The sequence below is a fragment of the Rattus rattus genome, chromosome 1, assembly GCF_011064425.1.
Source record: "Rattus rattus isolate New Zealand chromosome 1, Rrattus_CSIRO_v1, whole genome shotgun sequence".
In the NCBI taxonomy this organism is placed as follows: Eukaryota; Metazoa; Chordata; class Mammalia; order Rodentia; family Muridae; genus Rattus; species Rattus rattus.
In genome coordinates, this window is record NC_046154.1 from 141,428,948 (window position 1) to 141,449,181 (window position 20,234).

Genomic DNA, 20,234 nt, shown 5'->3' on the forward strand with positions numbered 1-20,234 from the left:
GTTATTATAATTATCATTATTGTAGTGTGTGTAAGTACAGGGATGTGTGCTTCATAGTGCTTATGGAAAAGCTAGGATAAGGTTTTGATGTTGGTTCTCTCCCTTGGCTGTGGGATTGAGGCCGTTCTTGTTACCCACTCAGCCATCGCACCCTTTTTTACAGTCACACTTTAGTTGTGCTTCTGGCTTTGTTCTCGGTTTCTTTTGGTCCATCTATCTAAGAATCTCTTCCTAGCTTTCGTCCAGTTGAGAAAATGTAAATGGGGGACAGGAAGACCAGAACTCACAGACATGGAAAATTAGTATAGGTCCTTTACATATAAATCAACAAGTACTGCTGTGCTTTAGAAGGAAAGTACTAAAATAATCTATAATTAATATGCAAATGAGCAATACTTAAACCTTAGAATAATAATTATGAGTGCATGCTAGTATATGTACTCTCCAGATTTTGTAGTAGGTTTTTGGTTTTGTTTTTTTCCCCTCTACTTTGAATTTACCTTAGAGGTGATAGTATGTATATACTTTTCCTTCTTCAAATTTTACAATTTTTTTTTAAGTGATGCTGGTAACTCAACCCTCATCATTTCCTATTTCAGACAAGCAATTTTGTACCCCAACCCCCATGACTCCTTCTTTTCTTCAGTTTTTAATATTGTAGATTGAATATTTTAAGACAAATTTTGGTCCTTAGTTGACTTAGGAAGAAATAATTAGTAGGAAAAAGAATGGATAATTGGTAATTAAAAAAGGATCATTTTAAATGTTTATTACAATAACCTTCCCAAGTACCTATTTTGGGGAGAGTCCTCTAACCCTAACCACATCAGTTTACTTGAAGGACCTGTATATTAAAAGGTACAGCTTTATGACAGCTTAAAGATTAAGTATTTTCCTCCATACCCTTCAGTAGCTTAACCCACTCAGTCTGTTTGCCTGATGTGGTTAGTATAAGAGTTATTCTAAGGTTAGAATTCTTAATTTAATCCTGTATTTTCAATATATTAAGTATATTTGATTGTGTTAAAGGCAGTTACATTGTGAGGGACTGCTATGGTCAATCTTAATAAATTTTTATGGTTTTTAATAAATAGGTTGTCTTTGAAACAAGTTTGAAAGTCAGTGTCTACTTCAGTATAATGTAGCTAGCTTTGTGTAAATTGGTATTTTAATTTTAGTGGTCACCTCTCTACTAAGCTGTATTTTTATCTGGCTAATAAATAAGCTTATATGTGAATAAGACTCGGAGCAGTGGTAAGGCTGGTGTTTTGAAGTGCAGTGTGATTTCATTGGATGAACACACTTGTTTTACTGACTCATGTTTTATATATTAAGTTTAGGAACTGCGGTTTCAGTAATGGCCAAGATTCCACTGTTGGAGTGCCTAACCAGACATAGTTACAGGGAATGTTTGGGAAGACCGGATTCTTTAAATGAACATGAAGGCTCAGAGAAAGCTGAATTGAAAAGATCTACTGAACTGGTGCTCTCTCCTGATATGCCTAGAACAACTAACACATCCTTGTTAACCTCATTTCACAAGTCAGTGGAGCATGTAGCTCCAGATGTCACCGATGCTGAACAAGGCAAAGAACTTCGGGAATCTTGTCAAAGTACTGTCCAGCAAGAAGACGCTCCAGTAGATGCTAAAGACAGTGATCTGCCTTTTTTTAATGTTTCTTTGTTAGACTGGATAAATGTTCAAGATAGACCTAATGATGTGGAATCTCTGGTCAGGAAGTGCTTTGATTCTATGAGCAGGGTAAGTTGTGTGTGTGTGTGTGTGTGTGTGTGTTATGGGGGGATGATTAATAGCAGAACTTGCATTAGAACTTGAGATTGGATCAAATTACTTGTAATCATGTTCTTGAGTTGATTATAAACTTGGGAAGATTATTTGAGATGGTAAATTTTTAGTGCAGTTTGAAGAGTTTTCATAAATACATTTTGAGTGATTCAAGGATGAATCACTACCAATTAAATTATATTATTGAACATTTCCATAATTTGGAAAGTGGTCTTTTCACAGTAAGCACCTTCCTATATGAGAATAGTAATTATTCCATCTCCTTAAGAAGTTATCAGTAAGACATTGGGCTTTCAGTTACAATTCTAGAAGTAAACATGAGATATTCATATTCATATTCTCTTCATATTTGCTCTGTAAGTTGATAGAAAACATTTGCATCAGAAAGGAAATCGCTTTAGTGACACAAAATACTTAATGCTTTGAAGATTTCAGTTGTCAGAATATAAAGGACTTTGCTTATAGGGGTACTTAATTTGAAAACAGATTTAGTCCTTGATTCATTCGGTCTTCAATAAAATGAAATACCTGAATATTTAGTCTAGGATACCTAGAACAGCACATGCCTACATTGTTTAAGTTGTAAGTAAAATGAGACCCGGAAGATCTTGGCTTCTTAATATCTTTGTCTTTGATAACATCTGATAGGTAATTATTTAATTCACTTTAAGGCACTCGATTCAGCAAAAATTGCCAAAAAAATGAAAGCGAGACAAGTATTTCTGCTTAAATACTAATATCTTAGTAACTAAAACTTCCATTTATGATTGCATAATCAACCATATAACATATAATAGTTCTAATAACTGGTATCATTGCTGTGCTGGAATTTAGAATAATTTTGTATAAAACCTGATACTTGCTAGGAAGTGTTCCACTACTGTTGTATCCCCTGCACTATATAGGCAGTTTTACTAACTTATCCAGACTGACTTTGAACTCAACTGTGTGGTCCAGTTAAGTCCTTTTACAGTCCTTCTGCCTCAACCTTTTGAGTACCTGGGACTGTATAGGACTCGCTAACAAATCCACCAAGAGATACTTTGTTTTTTAATCTCTCAATTAGTACTGTTTATCTCATAGCAGTAGTTTTGTTTGCCAGCAATATAATAAGCAAAAGGTGCTTAATTTGATGTTTTTTTTTAAATTCTATTTAAAGCCCTTAGTTTTTTTTTTTTTTTTTTTTTTTTTTTTGTTTTTTTTTTTTTTTTTTTTTTAACTTGAGTATTTCTTATTTACATTTCGAGTGTTATTCCCTTTCCCGGTTTACAGGCCAACATCCCTCTAACCCCTCCCCCTTCCCTTCTTTATGGGTGTTCCCCTCCCCATCTTCCCCCCATTGCCGCCCTCCCCCCAACAATCACGTTCACTGGGGGTTCAGTCTTAGCAGGACCCAGGGCTTCCCCTTCCACTGGTGAACTTACTAGGATATTCATTGCTACCTATGAGGTCAGAGTCCAGGGTCAGTCCATGTATAGTCTTTAGGTAGTAGCTTAGTCCCTGGAAGCTCTGGTTGCTTGGCATTGTTGTTCATACGGGGTCTCAAGCCCCTTCAAGCCCTTCCAGTTCTTTCTCTGATTCCTTCAACGGGGGTCCTGTTCTCAGTTCAGTGGTTTGCTGCTGGCATTCGCCTCTGTATTTGCTGTATTCTGGCTGTGTCTCTCAGGATCGATCTACATCCGGCTCCTGTCTGCCTGCACTTCTTTGCTTCATCCATCTTGTCTAATTGGGTGGCTGTATATGTATGGGCCACATGTGGGGCAGGCTCTGAATGGGTGTTCCTTCTGTCTCTGTTTTAATCTTTGCCTCTCTATTCCCTGCCAAGGGTATTCTTGTTCCCCTTTTAAAGAAGGAGTGAAGCATTCACATTTTGATCATCCGTCTTGAGTTTCATTTGTTCTAGGCATCTAGGGTAATTCAGGCATTTGGGCTAATAGCCACTTATCAATGAGTGCATACCATGTATGTCTTTCTGTGATTGGGTTAGCTCACTCAGGATGATATTTTCCAGTTCCAACCATTTGCCTACGAATTTCATAAAGTCGTTGTTTTTGATAGCTGAATAATATTCCATTGTGGAGATGTACCACATTTTTCTGTATCCATTCCTCTGTTGAAGGGCATCTGGGTTCTTTCCAGCTTCTGGCTATTATAAATAAGGCTGCGATGAACATAGTGGAGCACGTGTCTTTTTTATATGTTGGGGCATCTTTTGGGTATATGCCCAGGAGAGGTATAGCTGGATCCTCAGGCAGTTCAATGTCCAATTTTCTGAGGAACCTCCAGACTGATTTCCAGAATGGTTGTACCAGTCTGCAATCCCACCAACAATGGAGGAGTGTTCCTCTTTCTCCACATCCTCGCCAGCATTTGCTGTCACCTGAGATTTTGATCTTAGCCCTTCTCACTGGTGTGAGGTGAAATCTCAGGGTTGTTTTGATTTGCATTTCCTTTTTATGACTAAAGATGTTGAACATTTCTTTTAGGGTGTTTCTCAGCCATTCGCATTCCTCAGCTGTGAATTCTTTGTTTAGCTCTGAACCCCATTTTTTAATAGGGTTATTTGTCTCCCTCTTGTCTAACTTCTTGAGTTCTTTGTATATTTTGGATATAAGGCCTCTATCTGTTGTAGGATTGGTAAAGATCTTTTCCCAATCTGTTGGTTGCCGTTTTGTCCTAACCACAGTGTCCTTTTGCCTTACAGAAGCTTTGCAGTTTTATGAGATCCCATTTGTCGATTCTTGATCTTAGAGCATAAGCCGTTGGTGTTTTGTTCAGGAAATTTTTTCCAGTGCCCATGTGTTCGAGATGCTGCCCTAGTTTTTCTTCTATTAGTTTGAGTGTATCTGGTTTGATGTGGAGGTCCTTGATCCACTTGGACTTAAACTATGTATAGGGTGATAAGCATGGATCGATCTGCATTCTTCTACATGTTGACCTCCAGTTGAACCAGCACCATTTGCTGAAAATGCTATCTTTTTTTTTTCCATTGGATGGTTTTGGCTCCTTTGTCAAAAAATCAAGTGCCCATAGGTGTGTGGGTTCATTTCTGGGTCTTCAATTCTGTTCCATTGGTCTATCTGTCTGTCTCTGTACCAATACCATGCAGTTTTTTATCACTATTGCTCTGTAATACTGCTTGAGTTCAGGGATAAGATTCCCCTGAAGTCCTTTTTATCCTTGAGGATAGTTTTAGCTATCCTGGGTTTTTTGTTATTCCAGATGAATTTGCAAATTGTTCTGTCTAACTCTTTGAAGAATTGGATTGGTATTTTGATGGGGATTGCATTGAATCTGTAGATCGCTTTTGGTAAAATGGCCATTTTTACTATATTAATCCTGCCAATCCATGAGCATGGGAGATCTTTCCACCTTCTGAGGTCTTCTTCAATTTCTTTCTTCAGAGTCTTGAAGTTCTTATTGTACAGATCTTTTACTTGCTTGTTAAAGTCACACCGAGGTACTTTATATTATTTGGGTCTATTATGAAGGGTGTCGTTTCCCTAATTTCTTTCTCGGCTTGTTTCTCTTTTGTGTAGAGGAAGGCTACTGATTTATTTGAGTTAATTTTATACCCAGCCACTTTGCTGAAGTTGTTTATCAGCTTTAGTAGTTCTCTGGTGGAACTTTTGGGATCACTTAAATATACTATCATATCATCTGCAAATAGTGATATTTTGACTTCTTCTTTTCCGATCTGTATCCCCTTGACCTCCTTTTGTTGTCTGATTGCTCTGGCTAGAACTTCAAGAACTATATTGAATAAGTAGGGAGATAGTGGGCAGCCTTGTCTAGTCCCTGATTTTAGTGGGATTGCTTCAAGTTTCTCTCCATTTAGTTTAATGTTAGCAACTGGTTTGCTGTATATTAAAGCCCTTAGTTTTATAGATTAGTCCAATTTTGTTGTTTCATAATGTATGTTTCCAGCTCTGAACTTCAGCAACTGCTTCAGGAAATGAGTTGCAACATAAGGGTTTTCTTTTTAGATTTAATGTTTGTAATTTCTGACACTTGTGAATTACTCTTGTGTTTATAAATTTGAATCCCTAGTTTTATATTTGTATTGACTGCTAGATAATAATTTTTGTAGTTGTTTTGTTTGCAACACAGTTTTAATTTATACATAAGATTCTATAATTGTTGATTTTTTGTAGACTTCTGTTTCACAAATGTAGAGGTTTTATGCTTGTATACGTGGGTTGCATGTTTATACTTAGCTCACTTTATACTTTTCAGAGTTTATTGATCCTTAGTATTTCTAGTATATCTTTCAAGGCACTTTATTTGTCTGTCTTTCTGTCTCTCTAAGTCAGGGATTCATTATATAGTCCTTGCCTTGAAATTCTGATTCTCACATGCTGGGAGTAAATGTGTGCCCTGTTCTATTTATTGGATGATTAGCTCTATATAGAGGGAGGGCAGTTTGCTTGATGGTTGTATAGTTAGGAATAGAGAATATTAGAGAGTTGGTTTTATAACTTCACTCATGAGTAAAGATTAATATAGCAATAAATGCTGATGGTGGAAACTTATTAGTATGATTAATATCAATAAAAACATTACCTGGAAGTTGTAGTTTTTATTATCTTTGGGAAAATGAAATAAAATCGTCCATAAAATATTAAATAAATTTTTATTACAGTAAGGTTTTTAGGAATTATGTTAAATTCAAGATAAATCTATTGTTTTTCTCTTTCTGACCACTGTTCACATCATTTGAATTGTCTTCCTGTTTTACCTTCCTCTAACCTCATTTAAAGAGCCTAGTCAAATTCTTCCTTTACACATCAAAAGAATAGCCAAAAAGACCTTGATCAATGAGATAACTCAGTGGGTAAAGGATATCTTAAATCTGATGTTTGGGTCTTAGATGGCCTCAGGAGGGAATTAACTCTCACAAGTTGTCCTTTGACCTGCATGATCTGTGTGTCATGGCTTTTGAGGGCTCACATTCATGCCCACACACGTGTATCCATTTACATGTGTTTGCACAAACACAAAATAAACATAGTTGAAGAAATCACTTGGTTGATACCCATGTGTTTATATTGGCAGGTATTCCTAGTGCCTTCTGAGGCTTGAAAAGCTGTGCTAGTTTTTCTTCATTAAAACTTGAGCTTAGGATCTGGCAAGATGACTCAGTGGGTAAAAGCCTAAAACCTCATCTTAATCCCCAGGACTCACTGTGTAAGGAGAGAGGGCATTCCTTTTACTCATGTCTTTTTACTCACCAAGGCTCTAGGTTTAGTTACTAGTACTACAATATCAATAGTGATAAAGAAATAAAATGTTCTTTCAAGTTATTGGTGACAGTTCCCACATGTAATCCCAACACTGAAAACTTGAGACTAGCCTGGGCAATGTAGTGTGAGTTCCTTGAATGAGACTCTGCCTCAAAATAAATAAATAAATGTTAATGCTTAATGAATGCTAAAACCATACAGAGTAATCCATATCTGAGGAGGGATCTGTGAAGGAAGCAGCGGAACCTGAGGATGAAGAGATAAACAAAGGTAGTATATTATGCCACAGTTCTAGGAGCCTTTAATGAAACAAGGTCATTTAATACCTGTGACCAGACAGTTTACTAGAAAACAATCACCCTCAAATGCATCATATAATTAAATTTTACACTACAAACAGGTAGAAATAAAAAGTCAGAGAACAGGAAAGATTAAAGATTAAGAAACCTTATTGATCAAGCCATTTCCTTGCAGTAGAAAGTTTAAATTAAGCGTTCTGTCCCAGCTGAGAAGAAAAACATTGCCTTTTCAACTCTTTTAATTCTTTTAACCCTTGCTGAGTTAACTATGCTGGCCTGAACTTTTGGTCTTTCTACCTTGTGTCCTGAGTTCTGAATTATAAACATATGCCAACGTACCTGGCTATGGAAGATGCTTTGAGAGAAGATGAATTGATGAGTTACCAGCAAAAGAATGGGTTTGTCATTTGCTCCACTTTATATGACCTTGATCACTTTGAAAATAACATAAACATATTCTTAGGGATACTGAGTCTTGTTCAAATTAGAGCATTGATTGAGATTTGTGATTCCTGAAATTATGCTCTTGATTTTTGTATTGTGGTTTGTTTAACACCAGTTGTTTAGCATGAGGTTCATTCTATCAACCTTTCTTTGGAAGTATAACTTGATTCCTGGTGCATTGTTTTTTTGTATCATTTTCTATCTCTTTTGTATCTGACTCTGTATGTATGCAGTTACTGTGAAATATAGTTAAAACTATTTCCAGAAGATTCTACTCACATATGTTTCCTTCTCATTTAGCTTGACCCAAAGATTATTCAACCGTTTATGTTAGAATGCCATCAAACTATTGCCAAACTTGATAATCAGAATATGAAAGCCATTAAAGGACTTGAAGACCGGCTGTATGCCTTGGACCAGATGATTGCTAGCTGTAGCAGGCTGGTGAATGAACAGAAAGAGCTTGCTCAGGTATTGTGTTCAGCACCACTTGATTCCAGTCCCAGAACCAAATAGCTGAATTTCATTTTGTGCCACCATCCCTCTCCTCTCATTCCCTTCACCCTCTCCCTTCCAGTCCTTCCGTATTTTGTGGACTGCAGTTTTCCCGGGTAGCCCAGGGCGTCTTCCTGCTGTGCTGTGTCTTCTGGTGGTTGTTACATTTTTATTCCTTGTGATGTTGATGTTTCATGTGCTTATTTTTAATAAGAAAACACAAATATTATAAAAGTCTAAGATAGCTTAGATTTTGTGTTTCCCTGACATTTCAAAGAATTTGTTTGCTTTTGGCTTGTGTTTGGGTTAATTATTTTAATAAAGCTTTCAAGGTACAGATTATTGTAAATTGGCTTTCTGTCCTTAGAATGGCTATTTCTTTTGTTTTCTCCCGTTAATATGAGATAGAAATTTTAGAAATCTAAATGAAAAGTAGGTCGTTGTCCATTTTTCTCTTACTTGACAGCTTATGTCATTTATGTAACAAAATTAAACATTCTTAAAACTTTTCCTTCCCAAAGGGATTTTTAGCTAATCAGATGAGAGCAGAAAACTTGAAGGATGCGTCTGTGCTACCTGATCTGTGCCTGAGTCATGCAAATCAGCTAATGATTATGTTGCAAAACCACAGAAAACTGTTGGACATTAAACAGAAGTGTACCACTGCCAAACAAGAGCTAGCAAACAATCTGCATGTCAGACTGAAGTAAGAAATTCTTCATATTTTAATCTTCCCAGGAATAACAGTAATTTCCCCCTAATGATTACATTGAAATGCATATTGACTAACCTTGGGGTTGGACTTTATAGAGCCTTGGTCTTTATAGCTTACCTACAAGATGACTTTTAGCAAATATTGGAGCTGTTGAGAAAAATGATTCTTTATCTGTAGGTGGTGTTGTTTTGTGATGCTTCATGCTGATCAAGATGGAGAAAAACTGCAAGCGCTACTCCGCCTTGTAATAGAGCTGTTAGAAAGAGTCAGAATTGTTGAGGCTCTCAGTACAGTTCCTCAGATGTACTGCCTAGCTGTTGTTGAGGTTGTAAGGAGAAAAATGTTCATTAAACACTACAGAGAGGTAAGCAATTCTAATTATTTAATTATGCACTAATACTCATAATTGGTATATTTATTAACATGAATGTTCCTCTTCTAAGTGGGCCGGTGCTTTAGTCAAAGATGGAAAACAATTGTATGAAGCTGAAAAGTCAAAAAGGGAATCCTTTGGGAAATTATTTAGTAAGTATTCATTTATTTACCCTTTTCTTTCTTTATTTTTTGACCTTTAAGTAATTTCTAAAATAATTATGTTCCTGGTTTCTTTGTACAGGGAAGTCCTTTTTAAGAAATCGTCTGTTTAAGGGACTGGACTCCTGGCCTTCCTCATTTTGTGTATGTATTTTCTAACCAAGACTAAATTCTACATTATAAAGCCTCATTTTTTTAGTATTAGAGGCATTTATCAGAAACAGAAGAAGTTGTGAGTGATAGGATTGAATTACCATAAAATGTTCTGGCTTTAAGGGTTATCTGGTGTAAGCTTTTTTAATATGTGTTAATAATTTTTTGTTTGAGATTATATTTTAATTACAGTGTTTGTCCCTTCCCTTTCTTACCACTAAAATCTCCTATATACACCTTCTAATCTCAAATCATGGACTTTTAAAAAGCCGTTGGTATTATATGCATATATGTGTGTACATAAATATTCTTAGGCATAATCTGAGTTCATATAATGCTACCTACATGAATGCATATTTTCAGAGTTGACCATTTGTCACTGGACAATTGATTAGTGTGCCCAACTCTGGGAAAGGTCACCTCTCCTGCTCCCAGCTTTACTCAGTTGTCTGTAGTTCTTTATGTAGGGTTGAGGCATTGTGGGCTTTCCCCCATGCATCTTGGTGTTTTGTTAGTGTCTGTCTTGTTTAACTCATGTTCAGGTGGTCATGTTGGTGATATGTGTGGGTATAGCTTCTGATGTTACTAGAAGTCCCTGATCCCTTGTCTCCTACAATCTTTCTGTCCCCTCTTTCCACTGAGTCTTTAGTGCTGAAGTATTTATAGAGGTATCCTTCAGTTTTAGTTTTCTGTAGTCCTTATTGCAAAAGAGCAGATGAAGGGTGAGAATGTATGCGTGTATGTAGGTATAAGGACAGATATTTGAAGATTGCTGTGAGGGATTATGTTATTAGTGAATCCGTGGTTCTATGTTCTCCTATAATAATCCTGATATCACTAGGACTGAGTAGTAGTTAGGTTTCCAGTACCAGACATGGTCTCTTTCTGTTGAGCAGGTCTTCAGTTAGCGAGCTTACTACCAAGGCGTGAGTACTTCACCACTGTTTTATTCTCCAAGAGCTCAGAGTAGGCAGGCATCATCAGTGGCAATGCAGTTGTTTTTTGTTTGTTTGTTTGTTTGTTTGTTTGTTTCTGCTTTTCATTGTATCTTTTTGTAGTCTTTCTGCTGTCTGTTGTCATTTCATCCCATTGTCTCCATGCCACTACATTATTTGAGTCAATAGCTTAAATCTTCAGTAAATCTTCCTTTAAATTAAACATGAAAATATCACTCGATATATTTAAGGGCAGTTAGCCGGGCTTATTAATTATTTAAATGGAAAGAAACATGTTTCATGATCAAAGAAATTTAGGAAATGCTGTGTCCCCCCCCCCACCATATTAAGACATCAATTTCAAACATTTTTCTGCATGGCAGTACTTCTTCAGAATGCACAGTTATAATTAGCATTCACATACTCATTTGTCAGTGAACCTGTTTTATGAAGATTATCCTGACATGCTTAAATCTTCTTGACTAGTGGTTAAGATAATTGGAGTTACTTTTAAAAGATACCAATTCTGGCCAGTATTATAAGAAAACAGTTAGTAGATCTTTACAGTCCGTTTTTCATCTAGAATTAAAGTTTGAATTCTTCAAAATGAGAAAAGAAAAAAAATCTTCCTAAGGTACATCAACAAAGTTTACTGTAGAGAGACCTCTCGTGACCATTCTCAAGTCCAGGGAAGATTGGAGAATAGCGTCTCCCGGTGTAACATGGCGCCATTTAGTGTTGGTGAGATACTAGGATGTCTATAGAATGGTGCTAAAGAACAAGCCTGCTGGTTACCACCAAGAACTCAGTTTCCAGACGATTAAAGCTGCATAGAGCTAGCGTGCTCTGTCATGTTTGCACGGTCTTTTGTTTAGTTTTATTATTATTCTCTTGTAATTGTGAGATGATCATTTGATATGTTTGTCAGTCTCTTCGAGTGGATTTAATTGTTGCAAGACATCATCAAAAATAAATTCCATTTATAGACTTCCTCTTATAAATTTCCATTTATAGACTCAGAAGCCTCGAAAATTTGACTGTGAACTTCCAGATATATCATTAAAAGATTTACAGTTTCTTCAATCATTTTGTCCTTCAGAAGTGCAGCCATTCCTCAGGTAACAGCCATGACTACTTTTGACTAGAACTGACCTTAAAATGATGAACGCTATGATTTGTTTTCTTGTGGCTTCCCTAACTTGTTACACTGGATGTTTTTAATGACTGTACAAGCTTCTTTCAGTTTGCCTGTCCTTGCTTAAGAAGGACTGGCCAGGTTGTTCATTGTTTTTAACAGAGTGAAATAATTTCTTTGCAGTTTTTGTTAGAAACTAAAAATCTATCATTCTTTTTCAGGGTTCCTTTACTTTGTGACTTTGAACCTCTACACCAGCATGTACTTGCCCTACATAATTTGGTAAAAGCAGCACAAAGTTTGGATGAAATGTCACAGACCATTACAGATCTGCTGAATGAACAAAAGGCAAATGAATTTTAAATATATTTATTAATATAAGATGTTTGCACTGTTACAGATTTTTGAGACTTTCACTTTGTGTTTTAGGTATCCACAAGTCAGGCATCTCCACAGTCAGCTGCTTCTCCAAGAATAGAAAGTACAACAGGCATTACAACTACTACCTCACCAAAAACTCCTCCTCCACTAACTGTTCAGGATACTCTATGTCCGGCAGTGTGTCCCTTAGAAGAACTGTCTCCGGATAGCATCGATGCTCATACATTTGACTTTGAAACCATCTCCCATCCAAACACAGAGCAAACAGTTCACCAAGCTTCTATAGACTTGGATTCATTAGCAGAAAGCCCTGAGTCAGATTTTATGTCTGCTGTGAATGAGTTTGTGATAGAAGAAAATTTATCGTCTCCGAACCCTATAAGTGATCCACAAAGTCCAGAAATGATGGTGGAGTCGCTTTACTCTTCAGTCATCAATGCAATAGATAGTAGGCGCATGCAGGACACAAGCACACGTGGAAACGAGGGCTTTGGGGATCGCGCTGCGCTACATGTCCAGCTCGAGAAATGCAGAGTTGCTGCCCAAGACTCTCACATCAGTATACAAACCATCAAGGATGATCTGTGCCACTTCAGAACATTTGTACAGAAAGAACAATGCGACTTATCAAATTATTTAAAATGTACAGCTGTAGAAATAAGAAATATTATTGACAAAGTAAAATGTTCCCTAGAAATAACACTAAAGGAAAAACATCAGCAAGAACTCCAGTCTTTAAAAATTGAGTATGAATGTAAACTTAATACTCTAGAAAAAGACAGTGAAGAAAATGTAAATAAAATTTTAAAATTGAAAGAAGATTTAGTATCCCTTGAGGAGGCTTTACAAAATAAAGACAGTGAATTTGCGATAATTAAGCATGAAAAGGATGCTATTGTCTGCATGCAGCATGAGAAGGATCAGAAGTTGTTAGAGATGGAAAATATAATGCATACTCAAAACAGTGAAATTAAAGAACTGAAGCAGTCACGAGAAACAGTGTTAGAAGACCTGAAAAAGCTGCATGATGAAAAAATAGAGTCATTGAGAGCTGAATTTCAGTGCCTAGAACAAAATCACTTGAAGGAATTAGAAGACACACTGCACATCAGGCACACAGAGGAGTTTGAGAAAGTTATAACAGACCACAAAGTATCTTTGGAGAAATTAAAAAAGGAAAATCAGCAAAAAATTGACCAGATGCTAGAATCTCATGCCTCAGCTGTTCAGGAGAAAGAGCAGCAGCTGCAGGAATTGAAGGTCAGGGTTTCTGACTTGTCAGACGTGAGATGTAAGTTAGAGGTTGAACTTGCACTGAAGGAAGCAGAAACAGATGAAATAAAGATCTTGCTGGAAGAGAGCAGAACACAGCAGAAGGAAACACTGAAGTCTCTACTTGAACAAGAAACCGAAAACTTAAGAACAGAAATAAGTAAATTAAACCAAAAAATTCATGATAATAGTGAGAGTTATCAGGTGGGTTTATCAGAGTTAAGATCTTTAATGACAATTGAAAAAGATCAGTGCATTTCAGAGTTAATCAGTAGACATGAGGAAGAATCTAATATACTTAAGGCTGAATTAGACAGTGTTACAGCTTTGCATCACCAAGCATTTGAAATAGAAAAAAAACTGAAAGAACAAATAGTTGAATTGCAGACTAAATTGAACTCAGAACTGAGTGCTCTTGAAAAACAGAAAGATGAAAAAATAACCCAACAAGAAGAGAAGTATAAAGCTCTTATACAGAACCTTGAGAAAGACAAGGAAAGATTGGCCATGAACCACGAACAAGACAAAGAACAGTTAATTCAGAAGCTTAACTTTGAAAAAGATGAAGCCATTCAAACTGCACTAGATGAATTTAAGCAGGAGAGAGAACTTGTTGAGAAAGAGTTATTAGAAAAAGTTAAACATCTTGAGAATCAAATAGCTAAAAGGTAAGTATTAAGCTTAGAATGTAATTTACTATTTCAGATGTATGTGTTAAGTATAATATCTTGATTTGTTGATTTTTCTATAATTAAGTAGAGGAACTGAGGAATTTTTACCTGTAGAATACTATTTATCACAAACATGAAAATAACATTACATAAATTTACTATCGTTGGAGCTTATGCCTATAATCCAAGTACTTGGGAGTCTGAGACAGGAGGATTGCTATGGAGTCAAGCCTGGGCTACAGAGTGAACTAATTTTAGGCTAGACTTTGTCTTAAAAAGGAAACACAAATTGTTTTCAGAAAAATGTTTTTGAAACATGTGATTTGTACTTTTTACTAAATTTTTCAGTTGAAATTGCTTTTCTTTTCCTATATAATTTTTTAGAGTTTTATGAGAGTTTTAGATTTTTTATGAGAATATGCAGAATGGTCCTCAATATTGCTTTCTGGACACTACAATTTCATTTTTGTTTTCTCTGGTTGGAAAGCTAATTCTTTTAAATTCTAGATTTCTTGCTTATGTGTTTCTTCTTATATTTTTAATGTCTTTTTTTGTTTGTTTTGTTACCACAGATGGGTTTAGTATTTCCATTTTGTGGTGGGATTTTACACAGTATGGTAAATCTGTCTTTTAGTCCTATCATTAGTTCTCAATGTGAGTATTGTATTGTTAGCGTGCATGCGTGCATGTATGTGTGTATGTGTATGTATGTTTCTGCCAGTATTGTAATGCTGATTTTAGACTAGCTCTTTTTGTATTTATGGGAGGTAAGAGGGTTTAATAGACTTGTGGAAATAAATCTTTGAAGACAAAAAGTCAAAACAGTGTAATGACTGTGAAAAAGCCCATTAAAGAACTGGATGGTAAACTGGTAATAGAATATATTAGAATTATTGAAGTAGCTGTACTATAAAACTTGAGTTTAGTTCTTACTTAGTTTAGCATGGACTAGTGCAAGTTTATTCTGGGTAACAGGATCAGGATCAGTAACAGATCAAAAAAGCAATGAAATGAAAGGAAATTTTAGCCTTTCCAGTTGACCTTCCAAGATTCTTGCTGATAGCAAGCTAGAGTGATGAGAAACCAAGAGTAGGAGATGAAGAATTTGATCCAGTATTGAGAGAGATCAGATTGCAGGAGTGGGAAGTTTTCTCCAAACTGACGTACAGACTTCATGCTACAGCTGAGCAGTGCAAGCTTGACAAGAACACTTGTCTTTGGAGTCTAGAAAAGACTGACTAATGTTTAGTGAAACTTTGTCAAGCTCTCTTAAAGATCAAGACATCCTCTGAAGTAACCATCAAAGTTGATTCTCCATGGCTCACTGGGAAGCTGCCACAGTACTAAAGAACCTCTTAAAAGCAGCGAACATTGGCTTAAATCTACAACATAAAATGAGTTGTTTTCAGTTACTTGTCAGAAAGTTTCTGTGCCACAACCGGCTACAACCACTTCTGGAGAATAGGACTGGGCCTCTCTTCTGTCATCCAAACCTTGCAGGTGTTCTTTTATTGCACATTTGAAGCTCTTCAAGGGATTTTGGGAAATGTAGAATCTCTGCCTTGAAGAATATATGAGATTACAAAAGAGTTGGTAGCAGTGTTATGGGAGAGAGCAGTCTAGCATTGTACCCTGTTTTAAACATAGTAGTCAGATGTCGATATTCCTTTATTCATATTGGATGTCCAAATAAAGACACTTCAATTAATATATTTGTTTCACATGATGTAACTTTTGTCCCACACATGCCTAAGATTTCCTTATCCTCTCTGTTTTCAAAGGTAAGACTCAAATTGATGTTTTTTACCCTTCCTTGATTGAACATTTGTTCCTTTTCTTTTTTGTTTTGTTACAGTGATTGCCATTCTACAGGTTAAAAGCTGAAAGAAATTGAGAATAACTACCATTATTGTACCTTACTTCATAAACCATCAGAGTAGAAGAAGGGTTTATAAAACCTTAAGAAACATTAAAGAAAATGTGGTTAGATTTAATCACTAGCCTTTATTTCTCTAATTACCATTGCAACTGATAAATATATGTAGCTTCTTCTGTTATCTACTCCATTTGTTCATTACGTTAGCCAGTGCTTTATCTGGTGACAGATTGAAATCTTTGTAAGGAGACTTTACATTTACTTTTATAATACAGTTGTCATAGGTTTTTACTTTAACTTTTTAAAAAGTGTGTGTGTGTGTGTGTGTGTGTGTGTGTGTGTATGTATGTGCGTGTCTGTCTGTCTAAACCCAGAGCTTTGTACATGCTAGGCAAGTACACCACTGAGCTACATCCACATTCTTAGGTGGTATAGTTCTTCATTAGTTTTTTGTTTTTGTTTTTGTTTTTTTGTTTTGTTTGGTTTTTTTTTTTTGTTTTGTTTTGTTTTTTTTTGTTCCCTTACTAGACATGGTAATGCCTAGAGGCATCCCAGGCAAACTGTTTTCCTTTATTCTATTAGACAGTATGCAATTACACCAGCTATGTAGCATATAACATTTTTACTTATTGGTTCAGTCCAATGGAGGGGGGGGGCAGCAATGGCCAATGTGATAACTAATTTAAAAAATGCTTGGGGAAAGGGTCATATGTGTATTATGCCATGCATGGAGATCATAGGGCAGCCGTGATTTCCACTTTGACACAGGGCCTCTTTTGTTAACATTCACTACTGAATACTCAGAATAGTTATCCTTCAGGACTCTAGGAGTCTCTGTCTCTCCCTGCCGTGTTACTAGTAGCATGCTGGATTACAGAGGTATGCTATGCTGCCACACGTGGTTTTATGTAGTTTCTGGAATTCCAGCTTAAATCAGCATGCTTGTGTGGCAAGTACTTTACCCACTGAGCCATCTCACTAACCTCCAAGAATTACTTCCTGTAGAAGTAAATCACTTCTAAATAAGCATAGACCACATTTCTGTTGCTTTTCTTTGGAAATAATACTTGCACCAATTTCAAGTTCTGCTATTGTTATGTGACAATGGTCACAGAATGGTCTTAGGTTCAGAGCACTATTACATTTGGACTTTATACTTCATCCATGCAAAAATGTCACTCTTATACTATGAGTCTAATGTCTTGCTCATAATGTTTTATCACAGCAACAGAAAAGTAACTACTATAGACAGTACTTTATACAAAACAGTCATGGCCTCACATAGTAATTTAGAAGATTATTGTGGTAAGGTTTTTAGTCTGTACAAGAAATAGAGTACTTGATGATAACTCTGCAAAAAGGAAAATACTGACTCCCAATCTCTAGGGTCTTATGGTTATCCTAGAGTATGCAGTATTTCTATGCATCATTCATCTGTTAGCCATACTTCAAATATCTGCTCGAATGTTGGTCTAAGGGTTAAAAAGCTTATATGCTAATCTAGACCTTATAAAAGAGTGGTTTTTGCTTTGTAATTTGAACAAGTAGACAGTCTTAAAAGTTTTTGGTAAATGACCCAAAACAACATACACAGGCGGAGACGTGTTACTTTCAAGATGTAGAGGCTTGCCCAGCAATACCTCTTCCCTTTTTCCCTTTTAGAGGGGACACAGGCACTGCTGACTAACTCCAAATATTCATAAGCTTTGTGCCATGCATATGTCTTGCCCCATCAAGATATCTTAAAATTCTATATTCACCCTACAAGTGAATTAGCCAGCCATTGCCTTTAAATGTGATAGATCAGTGTGATGTTCAGAATAGGGGGAAGACCAGCGTCTTTGCCAACTAGTTGGGGGTAGGGAGCATTGATTACATAATTCTTCAAAGACAATGAAGTACAAAACCTTTTGTCATAGTAAACTGCTCTGACATCTGTGCAGCAAGGTCAGCTTGTAATCAAGATTTGAAGTGTAGATGTTTAATGCCTGCTAACCATATTCTAACAAAATTAGCAGATGGTTTATAGCTTGGATTGGCAGGCTGGAGTCTAGGAATCTGTCCACACTTTGTAATGTGTGTATTGTCTCTCTAGTTACGTATGCGCACCCCTAGCTTCCCCTCTTCTCCTTAGTTTCAGGAGCATTATGGGCCACGATCCCTCTTGTAATGGAGGTAAAGTGCCCTTGCTTTCTAACACAGTGACTACTTCATTTGCCTTATTTCATCCACCAAGTAGATAATCCTATCTCTCCTGACTTGTAGGGTGAGTATAGTATGATGGACTATCTTGAGAGGGCACGTTTATATTTTATTACAAGAGTTAATCTTTGCCTTAGATATTTGTGCATAGAAGCAGTATATAAAGAGTTCATCATATCTGCGCTGCCAGGCATCCATTGTATGACTTGAGACATTGGTCCTGCAGCAGCGTGGGAGCTTCTGCCACAGCTTTAATACAGCCCACCACGCACATTCATGGATTTGTTTTCAGCTACTGCTTTTGGCCAAAGTTGAATAGTAAGAACAGAGATGATTATGTTAACCCTTTCATTGTTTGTACCATAACAGATTTGGGCTATTGTTCCTATTCTAATAGCTTATGTCCCCCATATTAGGTATATTCTCCACCCTTTCTTTTTGTGTTTTTACCAAAATAAATTTGAGTAATTGAAGAATGCAAACAAACATCCTTTGGTTAGATTTTTAACTTACTTGTATACCTAGTTTAAAAGTCACAGTAGGTCTGGAAGCAGCTGAATTCTGTGACAGGATTTGTAAAGGAGCTGAGTTTTGAGAATGGAACTGCTTCCAAGCGATACCAATACATCTGAAAAAGAAGACTCCTTTGTTGTATGGAATGGAAGCTCTTTAGTATTTAAAAAGACAGCTGAAGCATGCCCCAAAACCCTACCTTTCATTGGTCCCTTCATAAAATTTGCTATGGAATGCCCTAATCTACTGGTGTTTTACTTCACCACTTCAGTTAAGTTATAACTAAGCTCATTCTAGTTGCTCTTAAACAGAACCACTTCAGAATCTTAGCCAGTATGCATTTAAGTTTGAATGTCAGTGTATCTGTCCTTTTATCACCACAACCATTCCTTTTCCAGTTCACAACTCTTGTGCTTCCCCAAAGCCAGGAAGTAGTAGTCTAGAAAAAGAAAACTGAACAGAAGGTGTTATATCAACTGTTACTGTTCCATTACAGTGTTAATTCTTCCGTCTCAGGCCTTAGGCTTTATTTTCCCCCTTTAGCCTTTGTGTCACTGTGCAGTATACCTGTGGTAATCATGTAGGTACTCTTTTTTGGGTCAGTGGATCATAGGCTCTTTTCAGAGAGAGTGACTGTGATAGCTGTGTATGCTTGCTTACCAGAACTATCTCTTCTACTCATGTCATCTCAGCGCAGCATTCATCCCCAGTCACAGTGTACAGTGATACAGAGAGAAAAAATAAATTAGAAATGATAGGTATTTGCCTTTGTGTACACACAAAGTCTCAAAATTTGAATGATACTATACTTAATTGCTACATATTCTTTCCCATCATATAACATTTAGAAACATTTGCTTTACAGTAAAATTGGAATTGGGCTGCAGCCTCACTTACGTATATTCTGTACAGTGTCTCTCTTGATTATCTAATGTGGCTATGGCCTACTATAAATTACTGCCATGGACCTCAGCTGTCAGGGTAGTTCTTCAGTAACTGTACTAGCTGATTAGGATTACCTCTCATCACAGGCTGCCTAGGCCTCGTTTTATCTATTGTCACAGCCCTGAAGCCTTTGTGTTTCTCATTAACACTTCCTGTATGCAGCCGTGCATACTTGCTTTGATAAGCTTTAATTTGCACAGCAACATTTCTTTGAGCCCCAAGGAGAAACTAAATAAACCCTTCACTTTTTAATGCTGTGTTATATGAAATAGAAGATTACAACCTATCTGTACGAAGTCATAAATCAGACTGTTTGTTGAAGTGCTTATGGAGGAAGATTTGTCTGAGTGTTCAAGTTTAGCTTAGCTTTATCCATAAGTTCGGATGTATGGATAAAAGATTTCCAGTGATCTTCATAATTTCAGTTGCTATAGTATTAATTGTACATTGCCACCATAATTATAATAGAAAACTAGGCATGAACATTAAAAGCATAAACTTTTTAACTAAAAACCCTGTTTGTAATTGCACCTCTATTTCAAAAACATTTCAGTATCTTTTAAAATCAACCAAATGCACACTGGAAGTTCATTTTCTAATAATGACACAATAGC

General features: G+C 36.4%; 1 protein-coding gene across 2 annotated transcripts in view; it reads left to right on the top strand.

Annotated features, from left to right (window-relative positions):
• Positions 1-20,234, top strand: part of Rb1cc1 (RB1 inducible coiled-coil 1) — a 65,421-nt gene that overhangs the window by 29,911 nt on the left and 15,276 nt on the right. For both annotated transcript variants that reach the window (XM_032906458.1, XM_032906466.1), the window contains 9 exons: positions 1,336-1,762; positions 8,094-8,264; positions 8,810-8,994; positions 9,181-9,367; positions 9,447-9,528; positions 9,620-9,681; positions 11,640-11,743; positions 11,982-12,108; positions 12,190-14,081. In XM_032906458.1, coding sequence (XP_032762349.1) covers positions 1,336-1,762; positions 8,094-8,264; positions 8,810-8,994; positions 9,181-9,367; positions 9,447-9,528; positions 9,620-9,681; positions 11,640-11,743; positions 11,982-12,108; positions 12,190-14,081 — 3,237 coding nt within the window. The remainder of the gene's footprint in view (positions 1-1,335; positions 1,763-8,093; positions 8,265-8,809; positions 8,995-9,180; positions 9,368-9,446; positions 9,529-9,619; positions 9,682-11,639; positions 11,744-11,981; positions 12,109-12,189; positions 14,082-20,234) is intronic.